A 24,959-nucleotide genomic window follows, 5' to 3' on the forward strand; every position below is an offset into this window, starting at 1 on the left:
CTCGGACTACCTTTGATAGGATTTTACTGGCTTTATCTTGCACTAAACGTTATTCCCTTGATCTGTACACTGTGCATGGCTCAATTGTAATCATGTATTGTCTTTCCGCTGACTGGTTAGCACGCAACAAAAGCTTTTCACTGTACCTCAGTACACGTGACAATAAACTAAACTCAACCAATACTGCAAATTTGGCCACCTGAGGAAAGTGCAAGTATTTGGCTAACTTCACTATTATACTGCCAATCCAGTCAGTTAAGTGTGAACGGGTGATCGATGGATCTTGGACTCGGTAGGCTGAAGCGCCTGTTTTCATGCTATATCTCAAAATTAAGCTAAAAGCTAACGTTTTGGTGTTGGAGTAAACTGTAGAATTTAAATCCCCTAGACAAATTAACAAACTCCCAAAACAATTTGTTACATAAGTGTACTCACACTCGTTCAGATGGAACAAGTAATTATATAATCATGATCCTTCAACACTAGGAATCTGTTCAAATGGCCTGCAAGCCATGTGAAAATAAAGCCCAGGGCAGGAGAGAGTGGGGATGTTGTCAGCACCGATAAGCTGCAAGATGCTCGAAACGTGGCAGCTTCTTGGGAGAACGGTTTTTACGTCCAAAAATAGACGTTGACGCAGCTGGGAATTCCAAGTTAACACATGGCACAGCTGCAAACACGACAACCCTGCCATTTCAGTGCGACTAGGCTTGAGAATTGAAAGGAGTATTGGTGATTTTTGTGGCAAGATTCCAGACAGTTAATTTGTCCCAACGACCAGAGATTTCAACGCTTGTGTCATTTCTTCAGTGGGGCAGCGGACATAGAACAGTACAGCACAGGAACAGGCCCTATGCCCACAATGTCTGTGCTGCACACAATGCCAAGACCAACTCCTCTCTTCCTGCACATAATCCATAATTCATCATTCCCTGCATATCCATGAGCCTATCCAAAAGTCTACTAAATGCCACTATCGCATCTGCCTCTACCACCACCCCATGCAGTGGATTTCAGGTACCCACCACTGCAAAAATCACTTGCTCCGCATATTGCCTTTAAACTTTGCCCCTCTCGCCTCAAAGCTGTGCTCGAGTATTTAATATTGCCATCCTGGGGTAAAAGGTTCCGACTGCCTACCCTATCTATGCCTCTCATAATTTTATATACTTCTATCAAATCTTCCCTCAGCCCTTCAATCTCCAGCGTTCCAGAGAAGACAATTCAAGTCTGTCCAACTTCACCCTATATGTAATACACTCTAATCCCCGCATCATTCCAATGTCTTCTCAAAAGTGTTCACATCCTTCATCTATTGGGGCGAGCAGAACTGCACGCAATACTCCAAATGTGGCCTAACCAAAGTCCTATAAAGCTGCATTATGACTTCCTGACTTACACTCAATACCCTACCCAGTAAAGGCAAGCATGCAATAAGCTTTCTTTACCACTCTAAGTACTTTCAGGGAGTTGCGGACTTGGACCCTAAGATCCCTCTGTACATCACTCAGTTGAGTATGTTGCCATTAATTGTATATTTCGTCCTTATATCCGACCTCCCAAAGTTTCTTCTGGGTGCTCTGGTTTCCTCCCACATCCCAAAGACGTGCAGGTTAATTGGCCTCTGTAAATTGACCCGAGCGTGTAGGGAATGGATGAAAAAGTGGGATAACACAAAACTAGAGAGAATGGGAGATCGATGGTTGGTGTGGACTCAGTGGGCTGAAGGGCCTGTTTCCACTTCTCTTTAAGCTTGTATCTCTAAGCTAAACTAAATTAAAATATTTTAGATGCCTTAAAGGGGGTGGGGGAAGATGTTGTACTCATCCCTCGGGAGTATCAGCCCAAGGCTTTGGAGTCTTGTACTGTAAGAATCATATGCACCGGTTGAGCCAAAATAATGAAATCCTTACTTGTTGCAGCTTTACAGGCACGTCAGATGCATCAATGCTGTGGTTTACCACACCTTCTGCTCATCACATTTCAACACATCTTTTACCTATCCTCCACCATTTCATACACCATCCCCATTCCAACTCATTTCCTTCTCACTTCATGAATTCTGTTAGATATCCTTTTCCCAGTCTTGCTTCCACATTCCTCCCCATCTGCTTCACATTATCCCACCCCAATCAGCAGGATGTACATGTTAAATCAGTGCATACTTGGGCACATCAGAAAGAGAAACAAAAATCACCCTTTACGTTTGATCACTTTACTCCCTGCTGTTACAAACGAGCATTAAAACCTCAAGTTTAAAGAAAATCGCAACCAAAATATTCTTATGAATCTACACTCCAGTCTTAAACTGCATTAATTCATATACAAGGGCAGAAGAAAGAATGTATAACATTTTTCAAAGTATTTAGGTGCAACAGCTCCCTGTGATCAAAGTTATTTCCCAACAGCATTGCTTAAAAATAGAACATTATGTAAGTGTGAGATTTTTCCAATACTCACGATGCATGTAATCACTCAGTCATACAGCATGGAAATAGGCCCTTCGGCCCAACTAGTCCGTGCCAACTGATGCCCCATGTCCCACCTACCCCCATTTGGCCCATATCCCTCCAAACCTTTCCTAGCTGCATACCTGATTACGTCCAAATGCCCTTTCAATGTTGTGATAGTACCTGCCTTAACTACCTCCTGTGGCAGCTCGTTCATATACTCACCGCCCTCTGAAAAAGTTGCCCCTCAGTTCCCTAATAAATCTCTCCCCTCTTACCTTAACCTATGTCCTCAGGTTCTTGCTTGGCCCATCTCCCTCTAAACCTTTACTATCCATGTACCAGTCCAAACATCTTTTAAATGTTGTTGGAGGAATTAATGTAACCTGCATCACATGGGCAAAAGAACCGTGTGCAAAGATCATACGGTCTCTGTTGAAATCACCATTGTTTCATAGGTCATAGGAGCAGAATTAGGCCATTCAGTCAGTCAGATTTTATTCATCACATACACAATAAAGTGCAGTGAAATGAATCAGGTCTACACCGCCATTCAATCATGACTGATCTAACTTTCCCCATCTGCAGCAATTAATTCCATAGATTCACCCTCTGGCTAAAGAAATTCCTCCTCATCTCATTGCTAAAGGTACATCCTTTTTATTCTCAGGCTGTGCCCTCTGGTCCTAGATTCTCCCACTATATTTGCACTGATGTTAACTACACAAACTGCACATAATACTTTTGGGCAACAGAGATCCCCACTGACGAGCTGTAGGGGTTAGTTTGAATGTCTTGCAAGGGGGGCTCGGCAAGAGTGCCCAGGGTTACTAACCTTCTGAGCCTCTGGAATGGTCTCCTCGGGTGGCACGGCTGGGGCAGGCTCCTCCGCGGTCCAGTTACCCCACTCCTCAGTCGGAGCGTTCCAGTCGGAGCTCGGGTCGGCGGTCGAAATCCCGTCTGGAAGATGGAAGACAGGATAAGAGATCAAATCAATCTGAACAAGTGTACGGCGGCAAACTAGCACAGTGGTAGAGTTGCTTACAGCGCCAGAGACGTAGGTTCGATCCTGACTGAGAATGCTGTCTGTATGAAGCTTGTACCTTCTCCCTGTGGCTGCGTGGGTTTTCTCTGGGTGCTCTGGTTTCCTCCCACACTCCAAAGATATACAGGTTTGTAGGTTAATTGGCTTCTGCAAAATTTGTAAATAGTCCCCAATGTGTAGGATAGTGCTAGTGTATAGGGTGGTCGTGGTCAGCACGGTCTCAGTGGTTCGAAGGGCTCATTGGGGTGGGAGATTGCAACCTTCACTTGGTCCGCCCTGCTTCGACGAATGCAATCAACCCGGCGTGCATAATCAAATAAGATCAAATAGTACAAGTTGTCCTACAACTTTTGGCTGTGCACGCCATACGCTAGAAGAAGAAGGGCTTGTTTCCGCGCTGTATCTCTAAAGTCTAAAGTCAAATCAGCTTTAATTTCTGTCGAGGTTGCACAATGGATAATATAAATAACAGCTTTGATTAGCAAAAGCAGGGTGAATGCACAAAGTATTTTACCCAGGGTAGGGGAATTCAAAAACCAGAGAACATAGGTATAAGGTACGAGGGGAAAGGTTTAAAAAGAGCCTAAGGGGCATCTTTTTCCATTCAGAGGCTGTTGGGTATATGGGATTTACAAATAGAATTCATAAAGTGCTGGAGTAACTTAGTGGGTCAGGCAGCATCTGTGGTGGGAATGGATAGGCAACCTTTTGGATTGGGATCATTCTTCAGACTGATTGTGGTGAGAGCGGTGGGGAAGCTCAAAGAAAGGTGCAGATGGGACCAAGACTGGCAATACTTTGTTGTATTCAGCTGCATCAATTTTAGAGTTAATACTGTAGAGGACTGAAGAACAAGTCCCTAAAATAAATACCATGGGGAATTCTATTACCAGTAAACAACAATTTATAACCACGCTGGGGAAAACAGCAATTAGAACTGCAACTTGCTATTATGGTTTAATGGAATCACGCGAGGGGAGTCTTAGCTCTTGATATGCCCTCGAACAGCTGCCTATAGATACGCCGTTGCCTGTCAAAATGTCTAGGATCAGAATTAGGCAAATCGGCTCATCAAGTGTTTGGCCCATCTGTCTAAATTTCTTTATACAGAGGGTGGTGAATCTGTGGAATTTATTGCCACAGGCGACCGTGGAGGCCGTCAATGGGTATTTTAAAAGCGGATATTGACAGATTCTTGATTAGCACGGGTATCAGGGGTAATGGCCTTCTATACTCTTAAAATACAAACATTACATTCACTTTCGGCATTGGCTCCCGCTGTAACATTTCAGCATGACATTCCAAAACTCAATGAAAATATTCCCACTGAGAAATTGCGTTCAAAAGGCAACTGGAGTCACAGAGTCCGGACCTTACAGCATGGAAACAGGCCCTTCGGCCCAACTTGCCCATGCCGATCAAAATACCCCATCTACACTAGTCGCACCTGCTGGTGTTTGGCCCATATCCTAACTAGAATTATGCCAACATTTTCTTCTTCTCAACTTCATAAAAGCGGCATACTCCTCAAAACTCACTTCCAAGTTAATCACACTAGTTCAAGTTTATATACTGCTTCTTATAGTTCAAAATGCACTTTAATGACATACAAGTATAATTCCAGCAGGCTTAATTAAAAAAACCCAACATACTTATCCCTGACCAGGCGTCGTCAATTGGGCTGGGAGCAGGTTTAGCATCCCTTTGATGGTCAGTCGTGCTTGGCTGGGGAGCTGGTTCACCGGTGGCACCTGTTAGAAAAGATGAGGAAATTATACGTGATCAAAATGTTTCAAAATAACCCAGCCACTCAAATTGATAGAACACCATCCTGATTGTGCTGACCGATCTTTCAAGAATATTGACATTCAGTCACAGAATCGAACTGCAGTACCTTTGGCTGACCAAGTCCGTGCTGATCACTGCACTTATTGATGCAGATCCTACAGACCTGCATTTGGGCTGTATCCCTCTATACCTTGTTGATTCATGAGATTGTTTACATCATACTTAAAAAGTTGAGAGTGCCTGCCTTTTCCACATACCAGAAGACAAATTATTTCAGAATCCAAGCATTGTGGGTGAAAATGATCCCTCAGTCGACCCCCTCATCTCACCTTGTGTCTGACACAACCTCACCATGGGACAAAGATTCTTATCATCTACCTTATCCGTAAAATTTACCAAAAAAACTTGTTTGCTAATGCTTCACTTAAAAAAAATGTTTAGTATATAAAAGAGACATTCATCACTTAACGGAGTCGAGAATATGACAAGGCCTTTTCATCCAAAAAGAGTTGTGAAAGTTGTCTCTTTTGCCAAGAGCGGGTAAAGTGCAGCATTTAACTCGTGAACAGATTAATAATTGACAAAAAAAAATCAAAACATTACAGGCTGGGTGGTTAGTAATGATCAGTGCGTAATCAATCATATCATATCATAAATGATATAACACAGGGGGCAGAATTCGGCCATTCAACCCATTGAGGCTGTTCTGCCATTCAGTCATGGTTGATCTATTTTTCCCTCTCAACCCCATTCGCCTGCCTTCTCCCCATAACCTTTGACACCCTGACTAATCAAGAACCATCTACTTTTAAAATACTCATGACTTGACCTCCACCACCATCTATGCCAATGAATTCCAGATTCACCATCCTCTGGCTAAAGAAATCTCCATTTTGAAGTTACATCCTTTTATTCTGAGGCTTAAACTTCCCCACAACTCGAAACATCCTCTCCTACATCCACGCTGTCTATGCCTTTCATTTGTGGTTGGTTTCAATGAGATCTCCCCTCATGATAAACAGAATTATCATTGCAAGTCACAATTAAGTCGGATTTTATTGCAGACTTGCAATTTTTGCAGAATTTCGCTTTTGCTTTCTGATCCAAGATCTGACTTGAAATAGTAAATGTTCCTTGTATTTCTCTATATAAAATCTGCATGAGCCTCTGTATGTTTCTCAAAAAGTTGAATTAAGTTTAACGCAACAGAATGCTGAGAATATTTTAGCAAAGTATAGCTATTGATTCATCGTTCAGTCACTCCACTACAGTTTGGTGTTTTTCTTTTATAAATAAAAACTTTGTGTACAAAATGTGGTTGACAGCCCCAGGAGATCAGTCGCAAACCTCAAGGGTTTAAGCCAGTACTAAAGTCTTTGATTCAATTAGAAATAACAGCCATGATTTTTTTTTTTAATGCCAAAATTTGACCAAACTCATCATTTGGGGAAGGCTGAGAATAACAAAGACATTTTTTCCAAATAAAAAGCATTGCGAGCCAAACCCGTCTCATTATTCCAGACAAACAAATAATTCCAAAGAAATGCCACCAGTTTGTTGTTCTCTCTCTCTATTCCTAATACAGACACAAACAAACAAAAATAGGTCAACGTCATTCAACGTGGAAACAAAAAAATTCAACTCTGTTTCTCTTTCCTCAGATGTGGCCTGACTTGCTAAATATTTCCAACAGTTTCGATTTTAGACCTCCAGCATCTGTAGTTTATCTGTTTAATTTTCAGCAGACAATTTACTTAGCTTTGCTGCACATTTCTTTAAAGAAATAGGAAGAAACTCCACACAGACAGCACCCATGTTTAGAATCAAACCCGGATCTTCCCTACCACTGCCTCACCAGTTAAACAGCTGATACAGGGGCAGAATTTCAAAACCGCATCCAGAAGAATTTTTTGAGAAGGTACTCAAAGTCCTACAAAAGAGGGATTGAGGGCAAATCTTTGGGAACATAGCTGGGTATCTGGTGTGATTGTCAGTGAGAGAACATTTCCAAGACAGTGACCAGCTTTAGTTTAGTTTTAGTTTAGAGATACAGCGCGGAAACAGGCCCTTCAGCACCGAGTCCATGCCGACCAGCAATCCCCGCACACTAGCACTACCCTACACACACTAGGGACAAAATTTTACAACGTACTGAAGCCAATTAACCGACAAAACCAGCCATCATTGTTTGGTGTGGTGGACGACACCGTAGCACCCGGAGCAAACCCACGCAGGTCTCGGGGAGAACATGAAAGCTCCATACAGATAGCACCAGTAGTCAGGATTGAACCTGGGTCTCTGGTACTGTAAGGCAGCAACGCTACCGCTGAGCCACAGCTGTACTGTGTAATTACATAACATGGCGGCGGCACAGTGTCGCAACATAGAGTTGCTGCCTTACAACACCGAGACCTGAGCTCGACCCAGACCACGGGCGACAGAGTTTGTACGTTCTCTCTATGATCACGTGGGGTTTCTCTGCGTGCTCCGGATTCCTCCCACATTCCAAAGACGCTCAAGTTTGTAGGTTAATTGGCTTCCGCATATTGTCCCCACTGAGAAGTTTAGAATATGTTTAGAAGTTTAGAAGTTTAGTGTATGCCTGATCGCTGTTTGGCACAGGCTTGATGGGCCAAAGGGCCTGCTTCTACACCGTATCTCTAAACTAAACTTGAACACAACATATTTCTAACTCCACTTTGGCAAAACAGCTGATTCCGAAGAACATGTGGATTAAATATCACAGGCAGAAACAATATTTACTGGTCACCGAGGCTTTTGTCCCACGAGAGAAAGATGGTTTCGGCTCTGAGGAATTTATCCTTTCATTGACTCCTGCCCAGGCACCTGCAAATGAAGAACATAGGTATATCAAGTCTATTACGGAACAACTTGAATAAATGACACCTTTACCTGAATAGAATCATCCCAAGTTGGAACTTGAGCCATGCTGATTCATTTATGTTTAGGTTTATTATTGTCACGTGTACTAATGTACAGTGAAAAAAGCTTTGGTTTGTATGCTTTCCAAACAGATCAGATATACCAAAGATAGACAAAAAAAGACCTTCTTCAGACACTACTGACCCAAAATGCCACCCTTCTTTTTCTCCAGAGATGCCGCCTGATCCGCTGAGTTACTCCAGCACTTTGTGTCTATCTTTGGCATAAACCAGCATCTGCACTTTCTTTAGACTTTAGAGACACAGTAAAGAAACCAGCCCTTTAGCCTACCAAGTCCACGCTGACCAGGGCCAGCAGGCTGTTGCCTATACTTGCCGCATGGAGTCGCATGCTCGTGGGACAGGCCCATTACACTAGCACTGTCCTACACATTGGAGACAATTTTCAAATTTACCTTAGACAATTAACCAACAAACATGTACATATTGTAATCTGAAGTTAGACACAACATGCTGGAGTAACTCAGCTGGTCAGGCAGCATCTCTGGAGAAAGGTATAGGTGACGTTTTGGGTCAAAACCCTTCTTCAGACTGATAGAGGTGGGTGGTGGGGCAGGGATGGGAGAGAGAATTGGAGACGAGAACAAAACAGGCCGGCATCAGATGTCCTCAGGAAGGGTGGAGTCCATAATGGCCCCTTGTTGGCTGGGGAAGATGTGCTAACGGCAGGGATACAAGCAGTGGAACTAGTAGTATAAACCAGCACCTGCAGTTCCTTCCTACGCATTTTGCAATCTGAAGTCCCAGACGCTATCCTAATGGTTGAGAGTCATAGTTAGTGTCATAGAGCATGAGAATAGGTCCTGTGGGCCAATTTGCCCATGCCAACCTAGATGCCCCATCTACATTACTCCCACCAGCCTGTGTTTGGCCCATATCCCTCTGAACCTTTCTTATCCATGTGCCTGTCCAAATGTCAAGTGTTCTGTTTCAGTACCGCCTTTTAATTTACAAAGCAATTAAAAAAAAACTTCTAAAACACTTGCATGTCATTAGGGTTCTATTTCACACACAGTACAAACAAAAATAGTTTCCCTGCCAACTTTCATTTGTACCAAACAAATATAAACCTGGAAGGTTTTTTTTTTTTAAATCACAAGATCAGTAAAAAAAAAATCCCTACCTCAAATTACCCAGGTTTCTTTCCAATTTTCTAACCTTTTTCTTTTGAAGGAACCCAATATCTGATGAGCAAAGATCTGCATAAAAGAGCTCTTTTAAATTGTATGGCAAGAATCTCAAATCAAGGGTAGACATATGAAAGAGTTATCCTCTATAAATATAATTCTTTGCTACATCTTGTATTGAAAACTGCTATTGAGCAGTGGGCAGGTGCTATAGACCTGGAAGGTAGATGCTCCCTACCATACGGGTCTCGGGCAAATGGGGCTAGTCAGCCTGGGAAGGCAGTCCATCTAGGAGAGGGAAAACTCTGATTTAAAACCTCCACTGCCTTGTGGCCATATCCAGTCATGGAAAAGACCCCAGGAGTAAACCTCGAGAAAATCCGGAGTTCCTAAGGCAGTTTGTCGTTGTCTACAACCTCGCCCTGGCAGCTCCTGCAACGGCGCTGGTGCCAAACTGTAATGGCCCTGCTGTTCCTTTGGATCGATCAACAACGTGGAGAGGGGGGACATGCTGCATGGGCAACAGCCTGTCCTCTATATGACAGCGCACAGGCTTGCATCCGACAAAATAGGATGCGTCACCCATGGTCGAGACTATGACCGAGGGGGACCTACTACTATTGAATACATATCCATGGAAAAAGTGTCCACATCATAACTCTGCTGTCACGTGGCACAGTGGTAGAGTTGCTGCCTTACAGCACCAGAGACCTGGGTTCAATCCTGACCACGGATGCTCCCTGTGACCGCGTGGGTTATCTCCGGGAGCTCCGGTTTCCTCCCACATTCCAAAGATGTGGTTTTGTAGGTGAATTGCAAATTGTTCCTAGTATGTAGGATAGTGTTAGTGTATGGGGTGATTGCTGGTCTGGCCGGTTTCCACGTTATATCTCTAAACTAAACAAAAAATCGTAACTGCACTTTCAGCAAAGTACCAGCCGCTAGAGATACTAAACAGGTCAAAAATCTAAAACTCATGAACTTTGTGCTTCATTTTTAGTTTAACTTTTATTATCGTTAGAGCAACACGGATGTTACCTGGCAGCTCATTACATGCACCCACTACTCTGTGTGAAAAAGTTGTCCCTCAGGTGCCTATTAAACCTAATCATAAGGTTTATGATTACCCAAAACTCACCACTTGTTCAATTAGCCGTTAGAACTCGGAATGTTACTTCTTGTTTCTTCCCCAATTGTACGTACATGGAACGTAGATGACACTGGCAATGCTGATATTTATTGATCACACAGATAAGAACAGGTTATCTCCCCTGATGGACTTTTGTACACCAGATAATGTTTTTTTTTTTAAGTCTGTTCTCTAGCTTTGTGCCAAGTGCAATCCTCCAGACTTAATTACTTCAATTTAAATTCCCTCACTGTTGCATTGAATTCAAACTTGGCCCTTTGGCCAAAGGCACAAAACTCTATTTGCTTGTTCAGTAACTCGGTCAGTGTGTTCGTGAATGCATTTTGTCCAAGTGTGATGGATTCAATGGCAGCCTTCAAAAGGGAATTGGTCAATAAGTGTGGAGAAAATATAGTCCATGTGAGGAATAGATTGGGTAGACACACCAAGTCCCATGCCCAAAGTAGGAGAATCGAGAAACAGAAGACATAGGTTTAAGGAGTGGGAGGGAGATTTAAAAGGAACCTGAATGGTAACTTTTTCACACAAAGGATGGTGGGTGTATGGAACAAGTGCCAGAGGAGGTAGTTGAGGCAGGTATTATTCCAACGTTTCAGAAACATTTGGACAGGTACATGGACAAGACAGGTTTCGAGAGATAAGGGGCGAAATGCAGGCAGGTTGAACTAGTATAGATGGGACATGTTAGCTGGTGTGGGCAAGTTGGGTTGAAGGGCCTGTTTCCACGCTGTAAGACTCTATGACTATAAAATGTTTAGAAGCACGAGCAACATAATTGAATTACTAGCATGCAAAAACCAGCACTGACCTGACAGGAGGACCAATGATTTCCTTATTATTAGTGCTGGAGTAACTTAGTGGGTCAAGCAGCATCTGTGGAGGCAGTGTTGTGTTGGGACTCAACTTCAGTCGTCACCTATCCATTGCCTCCAGAGATGCTGGCAACCTGCTGAGTTGGCCCAGTACTTTGTGTTTAGCTCAAGATTCCAGTTTGTTGTGTCTCATTATCAGCATTTACTTATTCTATTATTTAACGGCCTTACAGTTAATTATTCTGCTCATTGTTCGTAGGAGGATTATTTTGGTAACTAATGGCAAAACAATAGCAGAGTTTCTACTAAATTAGAAAGATCTGTGTGGTTAGACGTTACATTAACTAACTCAGGTGTGTCTTTAAGAGAACATCACTTTGAATGTTAATTAAATGCAATTGAATGTTAAACATCTGAAAGTGCGTCAAACGGAGAGCACTGCCAGACAGTCTGTGATATTGTGGCCGTTCCAATCTCATGACCTCCAACAAGAAGCTTTTTCCTGCCAACACATGGCACCATAGAAAAAACAGAACTCATTTTCATTCTGTACTACACGGATAGCATTTAACAGCAAAATTATCTCCTGTCACTCGCTCAAAGGTTATTCAGGGACATTGGTATCCCATTATGATCCCCATGAGATTTATAAACTCATGAACACAAGCAGGGTGACACAGAGCCAACAGCCAGGCGAGCTGCTGGCTCACAGCTTCCTCCCACACTCAAAAGACGTACAGCTTTGTATGCTAATTGGCTTTAGTAAAATTGTAAATTGTCCCTGGTGTGTGTTGGATAGTGTTAGTGTGCCGGGATCGCTGGTCGGCGTGGACTCGGTGAGCCGAACAGCCTGTTTCCGTGTTGTATCTCTAAACTAAACTGAACCCAGGTTAAATCCTGACCCCGGGATCACTTTCTCCCCATGACAGCAGGCTTTCCATGGATGTCCCAGTATCCTTCCCTACATCTCATAGACATGCAGGTTGGTAGGTTAATTGGACTGCAAACTGTCCTTAGTGTGTAGGTGAATGGTAGAATCTGAAGGGAGATCATTGGAATATATGGAGAATAAAATTACATGAATGTAGGATTACGGTAAGTAGGCCCAGAGGACAGAAAGGCCAGTTCAGTGCTGTATATTTGGTTCAGGTTAATTATTGGCATGTGCACTGAGTGCAGAATATAGTTCTCAGCATTGTAGCACCTCAGTCTGACAGACAAAGTCCAATATGAGGTAGAGGTGAATCGGACAGTACCCAAGCTTATGGAACGACAGTTCAGAAGTCTGATAACGAACGGGAAGAAGCTGTTCCTGAGTCTGGAGGTGCACGCTTTCAGCTTCTGTATCTTCTGCTGCATGGGAGTGGGGAGAAGGAATGACCGGGGCGGGACAAATTTTAGATAATGTTGGTTGCTTTTCTAAGGCACCACAAAGTGTTGATGGAGTCAATGGTGGGGAATAATGGTGATGGACTGGACTACGTCTACAACTCTCTGCAATTTCTTGTTGTCGTGGGCAGAGCAACATCCAAACCGAGGCGTGATGCTACCCAACATCTATGGTTGGTACTTTTTGCCTCCACTAACTCAACATCAATATAAATATTTTTCTATAAAACTGCCTGAAACTTGAAAAATTAAACTGCATCTGCACCATCAGGTTTACATTAAAAAAAAAACACACGATAAGACAAAGTGAGACAAGATCTGGGAGTGAGCTGTGAACACAATGGCAGTCAGTAATCCCACATTACACCATTGGAAACATTCCTGAAATATTTCCTCTAAATGTGGGCAGATACGAATGAGCGTAGAAAGGTAATTTTGGTCAGCATGGGCAGTTGGACCAAAGAGCCTGTTTGCGTGCTCTATGACTCTAAATTACCTTATGTCATCTTGAAAATGCAAGTTATATCAAGTTAAGAAATAATTTCCATTTCTTTCATTTAGTGAATCTTTAAGGAGAACCCAGACTGAAGAACACTAACCAATGCTGGGGAAAAGTGCATTCTCACTCCAAGCCTTGTCGACTAAGGGTAGATTCCATTCCTTTGCTCCAGCGTTGCTATCGCCACGTTCCTTGCCCCATGCAGGCTGATCTGGGCTCCTTTTAACATTGGGCAAGGCAGGGATCTGCCGCCATTTGTCTTCCTTGGTTGCGTTGATCTGAGCGGACAGTTTCACTGGAATATCACACCAACTTCCTCCGTTCACTGCTTGCTGTTCACCAGGCCCAGGGGCAACTTTGAAGAGAAAAAGAACACCCGTCACATCTTATTAAAACTAAATATCAATCACATTTACAAACGACACAAAGTGTTGGGAGTAACTCAGCAGGCAAGGCCGCATCTCTGGAGAACATGGATACGTGACATTTTGGCTCAGGCCGAAGGGTCCAAACCCAAAACGACACCAATAGAAGTTAAATGATTTTAAAAATGCATATACAGCACAGATGCACAAATGAATAGTACAGCAGAGGAACAGGCCCTTCAGCCCAAGATGTCTACGCCAAACACGATGCCTAGACCAACTCTTATCTGCCTGTCATAACCAATATCCCTCCATTCTTTACATATCCATGTCTATCCAAAAGTCTTTTAAATGACAAAGTCACAACTGCCTTCTCCACCACCCCTGGCATCATGATGTTCCAGGCACTCATCACTGTGGAAAAAAAAAACTCCTTTAAAATTTGCCCCTCTAACTGTAAAGCTATACCCTCTAGAATGTTATACTTCCATCCTGGGGAAAGGGTTCTATGTACTTCTCTGGTCCCCCCTCAACCTATGGAGAAAATCTAAGTCCAACTTCTCCCTGTAGCTAATACCCTCTAATCCAGGCATCATTCTGATAAAGTTCAATACAAATTTAGCATTCAAAATAAAAAAAGAGATGAGAATTATATATATTTTTCTTTATGTGTGGAGTCAAGTTTCAAAATGTTTTGTATACAGCAACAAAGATCCAAATAAAAATATCTAGAAGCAGAAACAAAGAACTGCAGATGCTGGTTTACACAAAAGAACACAAAGTGCTGGAGTAACTCAGTGGGTCAGGTAGCATCTTTGAAGAATATGGATAGGTGACATTTTGGGTCAGGACCAGTCTTCAGACCAAAACATTTACCTCATCTTATAATGGTACAATTTCCAGCATCAGATCATTGTTTATCTTGATCAAATCCTTCCATTAATGACCAACCTGCTGTTTCGTCTGCTTTGGCCTTGCGAGGAGCTAGCCCAGATGAGGCCACCGTGTGCTGATGAGCAGAGATCACTTCCGCTCCACCTGCTGGGAGACTGGAATCCATGGAGGAAGTTTCATTTATTCCTTTGTCACGTCTGCGCTGTTGCCGCTTTTCCCGGCTACTGATTTTGGTTTCCCAAGCACCTGTGAATGAACCAAACAAACCCCATTATAAACAATATACACGTCTCCCTCCATTCAAAAAATAGTGGGATGATCAAAAGAAGGGTGGACATTTTAAAATTGTGCCATCCGATACAATCGCCCTGCTCTTAAATCTCTTTTCCAGTAGTAAATCTAGGACCCTCTATGTTGCTTCCCCTTTGCTCTCCCTATTTTACTTGTACTGGAGTTTGTCTTGATTATATGTATAGTATATGTGTTGGGGTGATCTGAAAGAGGTTTACAAAATCATGAGAGGAATAGATCGCATAAATGCACTTGTATCTGAACTTGGCAGGTACTATTACAACATGCAAGAAACATTTAGTCAGGCATATGGATAGGAGAGGCTTAAAGGGATATGGGCCAGACGCAGGCAGTTGGAACAAATGTAGATGGGACAGGTTGGCCGATGTGGTCAAGTTGGCCGAAGGGCCTGTTTCCACTCTGTAAGTACGAGTAGCTAATTTGATTGGATAGCATGCAAACAAAATAAATTCACTGTCCCTTAGAACATGTGACAGTAATAAACCTAAACTTAAACCTCTCTCACAGAAAGATCGGCAGTGACAAACAAGTTTTCCCACTCTCTCCAGCACCACTGCCGTTTGTCTCATTCAATCTCTCCTAGTGTCCATCTTATCACAACAGTTCCTTGCTTCACCTCACACCTCCCCCTTCTCTTGGTATCTTAAGGCATGTTTCATAACCGCGATTAGAGGTATTTAAACTGAAAACTTAACTGATTCACCCCCCCCCCCCCGCCCCACCCCCGCAGATACTGCCTGACCAGCCGAGTTCTTCCATCTTTTTGAATATGCCACCTTGTTCAAACAACTAGCCCGGAGTAAATGGTTTGTTTGGTGCAATGCCCTTCATAATTCTATAAAGGCACATAATAGAAAATGGAATCAAGTGGAAAGAGCAGCCTGTGGCGCTGTAGAGTTGCTGCCTTACAGCGCCAGAGACTCGGGTTCGATCCGGACCACGGGTGCTGTCTGTGCGGAGTTTGTACATTCTCCCCGTGACTACGTGGAGTTTCCCTGGGTGTTCTCGTTTCTTCTCATATTCCAAAAATGTACAGGTTTTTAGGTTAATTGGTTTTGGCAAAGATTGTAAATTGCCCCTAGTGTGTGGGATAGTGATAGTATACAGAGTGATCGTGGTCAACGTGGACTAGGTGGGCCAAAGGGCCTGTTTTCGCGCTGTAACTCTAAGCTAATAGACAATAGGTGCAGGAGTAGGCCATTCGGACCTTCGAGCCATGCAATGTGATCATGGCTGATCATCCCCAATCAGTACCCCGTTCCTGCCTTCTCCCCATATCCCCTGACTCTGCTATTTTTAAGAGCCCTATCTAGCTCTCTTGAAAGCATCCAGAGAACCTGCCTCCACTACCCTCTGAGGCAGAGAATTCCACAGACTCCCCACTCTCTGTGAGAAAAAGTGTTTCCTCGTCTCCGTTCTAAATGGCTTACTCCTTATTCTTAAACTGTAATCTTGCGAAAGGTGCAGTGAAATGGATCTCCTTCGGTGCTTTGAAACTCTTATTATAACAGAAATCAATAAGATTATCTCTGAGAATGATCATTAAGGTTGCATGTTACTCAGTATGTCACAAGCTTAATAGGCCAAAAAAATCCCCACATCTGACTCAGGTAGTTGTTATTCTTGTTAAAAGAAATGTTAACCGCATTGTCAATCTGTTCGTGCGGTGTGTCTGTCTGAAGAGCCTATATTTACAGAGGTGATTTCCCCCAAATTTGTTCCTGTTTTGTCTTGTGTTGGTGCAAGTTATTCATTTGGTTTACACTGCCAAATTCCTCCTGATGAAACAGACATTATGATAGCTACTGTCTATGATTTACTCGGATGAAGAATTTATTCCAGTGTAGGAGATTATGAATATACAGAGAATTCAGGAAAGAAAACCAGAATTTGTACCCATGACCTACAGAGGCAGTAAAAGGCAGCAAGTTCTTGAGCTGAACAAGGGTCACAAATGGCTCACGTTAGTCATATACCACAGAAACAGACCTTTTGGCCCACCACGCCTGTGCCAATCATTTATATTAATCCCCTTTACTGGCACTTAGTCTGCAGCCTTCAATGTCTTGATGATTAAATTGCCTGTCTAGATAACGCCTTCATCCGCAATCCAGGTTTCAACCACCCCATGGGTGAAAATGTTCTTTCTCAGATCCTCCTAAACTGATTTTCTACCAATCTACCCCATCCATACCCTACTTAATTTTGTAAACCTCAATCTGGTCTCTCCTCAGCTCCCTCCTCTCCACAGAAGTGAAACACCGCATATCCAGTCTAGTTTAGAGATACTGCAAGAAAAACGGCCCTTCGGCACACCGAAGTTGTGCCGGCAAGCTATCACCCACACAGTAGTTCTATTCTACACGAGGGACAATTTACAGAAGCCAATTAACCTACAAACTTGTGTAAGAAAGAACTGCAGATGTTGGTTTAAATGGAAGGTAGACACAAAATCAGCAGGCAGCATCTCTGGAGAGAAGGAATGGGTGACGTTTCAGGTCGAGAAGAAGGGTCTCGAGCCAAAACGTCACCCATTCCTTCTCTCCAGCATTTTGTGTTTACCTTCAACATAGAAACATAGAAATTAGGTGCAGGAGTAGGCCATTCGGCCCTTCGAGCCTGCACCGCCATTCAATATGATCATGGCTGATCATCCAACTCAGTATCCCGTACCTGCCTTCTCTCCATACCCTCTGATCCCCTTAGCCACAAGGGCCACATCTAACTCCCTCTTAAATATAGCCAATGAACTGGCCTCAACTACCCTCTGTGGCAGAGAGTTCCAGAGATTCACCACTCTCTGTGTGAAAAAAGTTTTTCTCATCTCGGTTTTAAAGGATTTCCCCCTTATCCTTAAGCTGTGACCCCTTGTCCTGGACTTCCCCAACATCGGGAACAATCTTCCTGCATCTAGCCTGTCCAACCCCTTAAGAATTTTGTAAGTTTCTATAAGATCCCCTCTCAATCTCCTAAATTCTAGAGAGTATAAACCAAGTCTATCCAGTCTTTCTTCATAAGACAGTCCTGACATCCCAGGAATCAGTCTGGTGAACCTTCTCTGCACTCCCTCTATGGCAATAATGTCCTTCCTCAGATTTGGAGACCAAAACTGTACGCAATACTCCAGGTGTGGTCTCACCAAGACCCTGTACAACTGCAGTAGAACCTCCCTGCTCCTATACTCAAATCCTTTTGCTATGAAAGCTAACATACCATTCGCTTTCTTCACTGCCTGCTGCACCTGCATGCCTACTTTCAATGACTGGTGTACCCAGGTCTCGCTGCATCTCCCCTTTTCCTAATCGGCCACCATTTAGATAATAGTATGCTTTCCTGTTTTTGCCACCAAAATGGATAACCTCACATTTATCAACATTATACTGCATCTGCCAAACATTTGCCCACTCACCCAGCCTATCCAAGTCACCTTGCAGTCTCCTAGCATCCTCCTCACAGCTAACACTGCCCCCCAGCTTAGTGTCATCCGCAAACTTGGAGATATTGCCTTCAATTCCCTCATCCAGATCATTAATATATATTGTAACCAACAACCTACAAACTTGTATATCTTTGGAATGTGGGAGGAAACCAGAACACTCCGAGAAAGCCAATGCGGTCACAGGGAAAACGTGCAAACTCCGTATAGACAGCAGAGAGTCATGATCAAAGCAGACGCTCTGGTGCTTTAATGAAGCAACTCAACCGTTGCACCATTCTCCACGCATAACTGAAATGCTCTGTCTTAGCCAACATCTTACTGAATATAATTTGCACTCACTCCAATGAGGGGCAATTGTTCCCTTTTAGAAGTGCAGCAAACAGATCTGTACACAGCACCAGTTGCGGTGTAATATTTTATCAAGTTAGACCACAATTCTCTTGCTCATACATACAATGAAGACCCAAGAAACTAGACATGCTGGGATCTTGATTTAAAAAAAAAAATCACTGGAGGAACTCAGCAATTCAGCCAGCATCTATGGAGGGAACGGTTTAACGAAGGGTCCAGGCACAAAAGGTCTCCTGGCCATTCCCTTCACAGATGCTACCTGACCAACTGTTTCCTCTGTACTGTGTTTTTTGCTCATATATCGAATGCCCCAGCTAATAATGGCTAGTATCATGTGTGCCTTCTTCACTACATCCTAAACCTGTACTGCCACCTTCTCGAATCATTGGGAGTTGTACGACCTCTGTGTGTCTGTAAAGTTGCAGCAAGTACGAAAGTCATTGCTCTGGTTCATATGACAAATACATTCTTATAAACTGAGGTCCCTTTGTTCCTCATTACCCCCAAGAGCCCAACCTCCTTATAACACATCTTCACAAACAAATATCAGGGCAAAATACTGATGGATTTTTGTGCTGTTATACCAGAGTGGAGCATGGTGCTCCTCAGGATCAGTTTGGGACAGTTGTTTTTTATGATGTGAATTAACTGACTGGATTGGCAGCACAATTATAAAGTTAGCAGATCCAAATACACACTTGTACTTTCCCCAGGTGGTCAGATTTGCAGTTTAGGCAGTCATTGCAGGTGGCCTCACTCTGGAATGAGTTGCCAGAGGAGGAAGTTGAAGCAGGTGCTATCAGTGTTTAAAATAACATTTGGACAAGTACATGGATAGGATAGGTTTAGAAGGTATGTGCAAATGCAGGCAGGTGGGACTAGTGCAGATGGAGCATGTTGGTCGGCGCGGGCAACTTGGGCTGAAGGGCCTGGTTCCACGCCATACGACTATATAGCAAGTGGAAATTAATGCAAAGTCGGTTTAAGGAACAACAACATTGATTGAAAGATCCAGCATGGAAACAAGCCCTTCAGCCATTTGAGGACACACCAACCATTGATCACCTGTTCTGTGTTGTCCCACTTCCTCATCCACTCCCAACACACGAGGGGCAATTTAGAGGGCCAATTAACCTACACATCCATAGGTCTTCGGGAATGTGGGAGAAAACCAGAGCACCCGGAGGAAACCCACACGGTCACAGGGCAAACTCCTCACAGAGAGCACCCAAAGTCTGGATCAAACCCGAGCCTTTGGTGACTGTGAGGCAGATCTACCAGCTGGGCTACAAATTAAGTTCTCTTCAGCCAGCTAAAGATGAATATTTTTAACTCTTTATTGGCTTACAATCAATAATCTTCAAGCCAGTATGATACAAAAAGTGCAAGATGTCATGTGGCGTTCCCACACTCACACAGGGAAGTGTTGGAGCGTGAGAGTAGAAATGGATGTCACCTCACTTCGCAGCAGTGGTGCAATTAGAGCTGCTACCTCACAGCGCTGGAGACCCGGGTTCGATCCTGACCTCAGGTGCTGACTGTGGAGTTTGCATATTCTCCCTATGACTATGTGGATGTTACAGGGAGAACGTGGGTTTCCTCAGGATGCTCCACTTTCCTCCTATTTCCCAAAGACATGCTGGTTTGTAGGTTTAGAGTCTGAAGAAAGGTCCTGAGCCGAAACGGCATCCATCCTTTTTCTCCAGTGATGCTGCCTGACCTGTTGAGTTACTCCAGCATGTCAAGTCAAGAGAGTTTATTGTCATGTGTCCCGGATAGGACAATGTTGTGTCTATCATCAGTATAAACCAGCATCTGCAATTCCTTTCTACACTTGGGTTTGTAGTTTAAATGGCATCTGTAAATTGCTTCCAGTGGGTAAGGGGTATAATTGAGGGGAGTTGATGAGAATATGGGGAGCATAAAGAGTGCAGGATTAGTACAGATGGGTGGCTGGTTGACGGCCGACATGGAATCAATGGGCCCGTTTCTGTACTGTCCGACTCCAATATGAAGGCAGCAAAATTGTTGCATGGTGAAAGAAAAGGCCTCACTGAATAAAGATACATCTGAATCAAAGTAGCTGTGAATAAATGCAACTGGATTTATGAAAAGACAAACATTGTGATTTTTAAATAGCAGCTGTCTCCCTGGAATGCATATTATCGCAGTTAAGCAGAGAAAGGTTTTCATATGAACATAATTGGATCCAGTGTGAATAAAGCACCAGCTCAAAACATGTGCTCTCTTTCTCTCTCTCACTAGGGAATGACTTGTTACCCAGATCATTTTTTATTTTACATGTAATTTGCAAGAAAATATTTCACACCGCAAAGTCAAAATAGAGCAATGAAATCAAAAACAAGGCATCTGCTACTGTACAAATCATAAAAAATCTACACAGCTCCAGATCAAATTAAGCACAGAGCAACGTGAGCGAGCCATTTGACTCCTTGAAACTGTTCGCCCATTCAATTATAAAAAAGGTTGTAGTGCAAGGGTTCCCAACCTGGGGTAAATTTCGCCTACCAAGGGGATAAATTTGTTGATTGTGGATTTGTACATAGTTTTTTTCATTGACTGACTGTGTTTGGTTCTGGTATCTGTTCATCATTAGTTGTTCATAAATAAGTGAAATAACACTGTTAAGTGCTATTAAAGTTGCCATGAGGTAAACTTGACGAAAAAGGTTGGGAACCACTGCTGTAGTGTGACCTGGTCCTTTATTTACTCATATCCAGTTGTAAAGTTCAGCATTCACTGAACACTCATTCTTGGTCTGCTGTTGCCCTCTCATTTCCACATTGACCTTTCTAATATGGGCCTTCTCCATTGCCAGAGTGAGGCCACCTGCAAACTGGGGGAACAGCACCTCATATTCCACTTGGGTCGTTTACAACCCAGCAGTTTGAACATTGAATTTCCCAATTTTAGCTAACAAATCTACAAAGAACATTTATTTTTTTAAAAGCTGAGCGCAAAATGCAGGAATAACCCAGTGGGCCAGGCAGCATCCCCTGAGAAAAATGACAGGTAACGTTTTGGTTTGGGACCTTTCTTCAGACATCATTTTTTTCCTCCATTCCAGTGCTTCACCTGGACTTGCACCTATTTCTCCTAGTCCTTTCTCTGGTTTCCCAACTTTCACCTTTTCTATCCTGATCTCACTTTTTGGCTTTTCATCTCTGGCATTTGACCAACCGCCTGCCAATCAAACCTCCTTCCCCGACCTGTATCCACTATCACTCATCCGGCTTTGTCCTGCCCATACTTTCTTCCAGCTTTCCCTCGCACTTATCCCCACCACATTCAGTCTTTAGAAGCGTCCTGACCCAAAATGGCACCTATCTATGTACTCCAAGGATGCTGCTTGACCTACTGAGTTGCTCCAGCACTCCGCTCTTTTCCCCCTGAAATCTCCATTCTCTGAAGCCTCTTCCGTTATATTCAGTGGTTGGTCTGTGTATCATTACCCCAAGCTCATTGGGATGAGCATCCCACAATTTATGGAGACACTGGAACATGCAGATGCTGCAATTCTGAGTAGAACACAAAGTGCTGGAGTAACTCAGCATCTGTGGAGGGCATGGTTCGGGTCGGGGCCTATCTTCAGACTGAAGGGACCCGACCTGAAACGTCACCTATCCATGTTCTCCATTGATGTTGCCTGACCCGCTGAGTTACTCCAGCACTTTGTGTCCCACAATTTACCACCTACTCTGCTGTCCTTTTACAGCCTAAAGTGGGTGACTTGACCGTGACCCACCTTAAAACACATTCGCCACTGCTGTGTCCATTAATATTTCTTTGTAATCTGACACTATCATCACCTTTCACAACATCATGTTTCTTTGCCTCAATCCCTTCATTCCAATATTCATGACTAAAGGCTGTAAATAACTATGGGTATAAATCTAGACTCTTGTGGCATTCCAATATTCATACCCAAGCAACTTTACTAATGCCTGTTTTCCCTGTAGTCTCTGCCTCCTGACATTCAACTGATTTCCCAACCAGATCCAAGTCGATGAGCTTCCACAAGACAACTGCCGGCATTGTCGACAACAAACCCACGGCATGCGATTTGCCATTCGGCAGGGAAAATTTAAGCACTTGGAGCGGCGGTTTCATTGAGTATGTTCACGAGCGCAGATGGTCGGCATAACAGTACATTTTATGTTATTGGGCCTCCTCCATTGCCAGAGTGAGGCACACCCAAACCGGAGAAACGGCACCATATTCTGCTTTGGTAGTTTACAACCCAATGGTATGAATATTGGATTCTCCAATTTTAGATAACAACGAACACCCCTCACCCCCTTCCCCACTCTCCACTCCGCCCCACCTGGACTTATACCCGTCTCCCCTTCCCCTATATTTCTTCCTCAATCTTCACAATTTGCAACTATCCATTACTTTTGTTTCAAAACTTCTGTTTTTTCATCTCTGGATTTTACTCAACCACTTCTCTAGAGAAGTCAATGGTGATACCGCTGGGGTGTAAACAACCAAAGCGAAATATGAGGTGTTGTTTATCTATCTAACACCTGCCAAGCTTTATCCTGCCCTTCTCTTCCAGCTATTCGACCCTACCCCGGAGATTCGGAGGCTCCAACCGCAGGTCTGGTGGACGGTGACACCGGGAGCCCTGGTGGGAGACCGCTTTTCAGGGCTTCCGCAACGGCGACTTCTCCCGCCCGAGTTGCGGGGTTGAAAATTACCTGGAGCGGGGCCTTACATCATCGCCCTGCGCGGCTTTAAATGGCCGCGGGACTTGTTAGCGCCCGCCGGGGGCTCCAACACCAATACCCGGAGCGTGGCCTTGCATCGCCCGGCGCGGCTTTAATTGCCGCGGAACTTATTTACCTTGCATCGCCCGCCGGGGGCTTTGACTCTGACATCAGGAGGAGAATGAGGAGTGCAGGGGAGAGATAAGACTTTGCCTTCCATCACAGCGAGGAGGAGATGCGCTGTGATGGATGTTTGTGTAAATTGTGTTGTGTCTTGGTTCTTTTCTTGTGTGTATGACTGCAGAAACCAAATTTCGTTTGAACCTCAATGAGGTTCAAATGACAACAAATAAATAAATTGTAAATCAGCCTGAAGGAGGGTCCCAAAAAGTCACATATCTTTCAGCTTTTTACTGACGTGACAATAAATTAAACTATCCATGTTCTCTAGAGATGCTGGAAGAATGAGTTGCTGGAGGGGGTAGTTGAGGCAGGTACTATGTCAACGTTTAAGAAACATTTAGACAGGTACATGGGCAGGACAGGTTTAAAGGGATATGGGCCGAGCACAGGCAGGTGCGACAGTGTAGATGGGTATGTTGGCTGGTGTGGGCAAGTTGGAATGAAGGCCCTGTTTCCAAGCTGCAATACTATGACTCTACCTCCTCCCTCCTCCACTATAGTTGTCCTACCAGTTCCACTGGTCACATCTTTGTATCACTCTTGTTCTCACACCTTCCCCAGCTAACAATCGGTCATTATGGGCCCCACCTCTCCTGAGGTCGCCTGTTGCCGGCCCCGATTTGTTCTGGTGTTTTCTTGCCTCCGGTTTTGAGCCCCCCACCTCTACTTTCTGTCTGAAGAAGGGTTTCAATTCGAAACATCACCTATTCTTTTTCTCCAGAGATGCTGCCTGATCTGCTGAGTTGTTCCAGCATCGTGTCAATCTTTGGTATAAACAAGCATCTGCAGTTCCCTGCTACACAAATAGATTGGTGTGGTGGCGCACGGTAGAGTTGCTGCCTTACAGTGCCAGGGTCCCGGATTTTATCCTGACTATGGGTGCTCCTCTGAACCACTGCATTTCGTTGTCTCTGTACTGTACACTGACAATGACAATTAAAGTTGAATCTGAATCTGTACGGAGCTTGTAGGGAGTGGACGAGAAAGTGGATAACATAGAACTAGTGTAAGCAGATGATCGATGGTCAGTGTGGACTCAGTGGTCCAAAGGGCCTGTTTGGTTGCTGTATTTCCAAACTAAACTAAGAGTGATGCCATCACCTAAGAGTCCCAAGGACCAAAAAAAATACCCCAGAGTAACTCAATGTGTCAGGCAGCATCTCTGGAAAACATGAATAGGTGACCTTTTGGTCGTGACGCTTCTTCATATGTCGATTTGTAAACCAGCATCTAGTTCCTCGTTTCCACATCACATCCTTTCACTTCCACAATACAACTAAACAATATTTTTGTTAACACCTCATCCAAACTGTTTACTGGACACCATACTCAGGAAGTCTCAGCTGTGAGCACGAACAAAACAAGGAAGAGGGCACTTGGGGAGGGCTCCAGCTGCGGCTGAAACAACGGGGATTTTGGCCTTCCCCTCCCCAGCATTCAATCATTCAACAACAAGCTTGGA

General features: G+C 43.8%; 1 protein-coding gene across 1 annotated transcript in view; it reads right to left on the reverse strand.

The window, feature by feature from the left end:
• Nucleotides 1–24,959, reverse strand: part of mtdh (metadherin) — a 77,956-nt gene that overhangs the window by 22,307 nt on the left and 30,690 nt on the right. The window contains exons 4-8 of the mRNA XM_033019475.1: nt 14,540–14,728; nt 13,324–13,578; nt 8,047–8,130; nt 5,148–5,246; nt 3,286–3,410 (exon numbers count right to left, since the gene is read on the reverse strand). Of these exons, the coding sequence (XP_032875366.1) occupies nt 3,286–3,410; nt 5,148–5,246; nt 8,047–8,130; nt 13,324–13,578; nt 14,540–14,728 (752 nt within the window). The remainder of the gene's footprint in view (nt 1–3,285; nt 3,411–5,147; nt 5,247–8,046; nt 8,131–13,323; nt 13,579–14,539; nt 14,729–24,959) is intronic.

This window comes from Amblyraja radiata, chromosome 4 (genome assembly GCF_010909765.2).
Source record: "Amblyraja radiata isolate CabotCenter1 chromosome 4, sAmbRad1.1.pri, whole genome shotgun sequence".
Lineage (NCBI taxonomy): Eukaryota > Metazoa > Chordata > Chondrichthyes > Rajiformes > Rajidae > Amblyraja > Amblyraja radiata.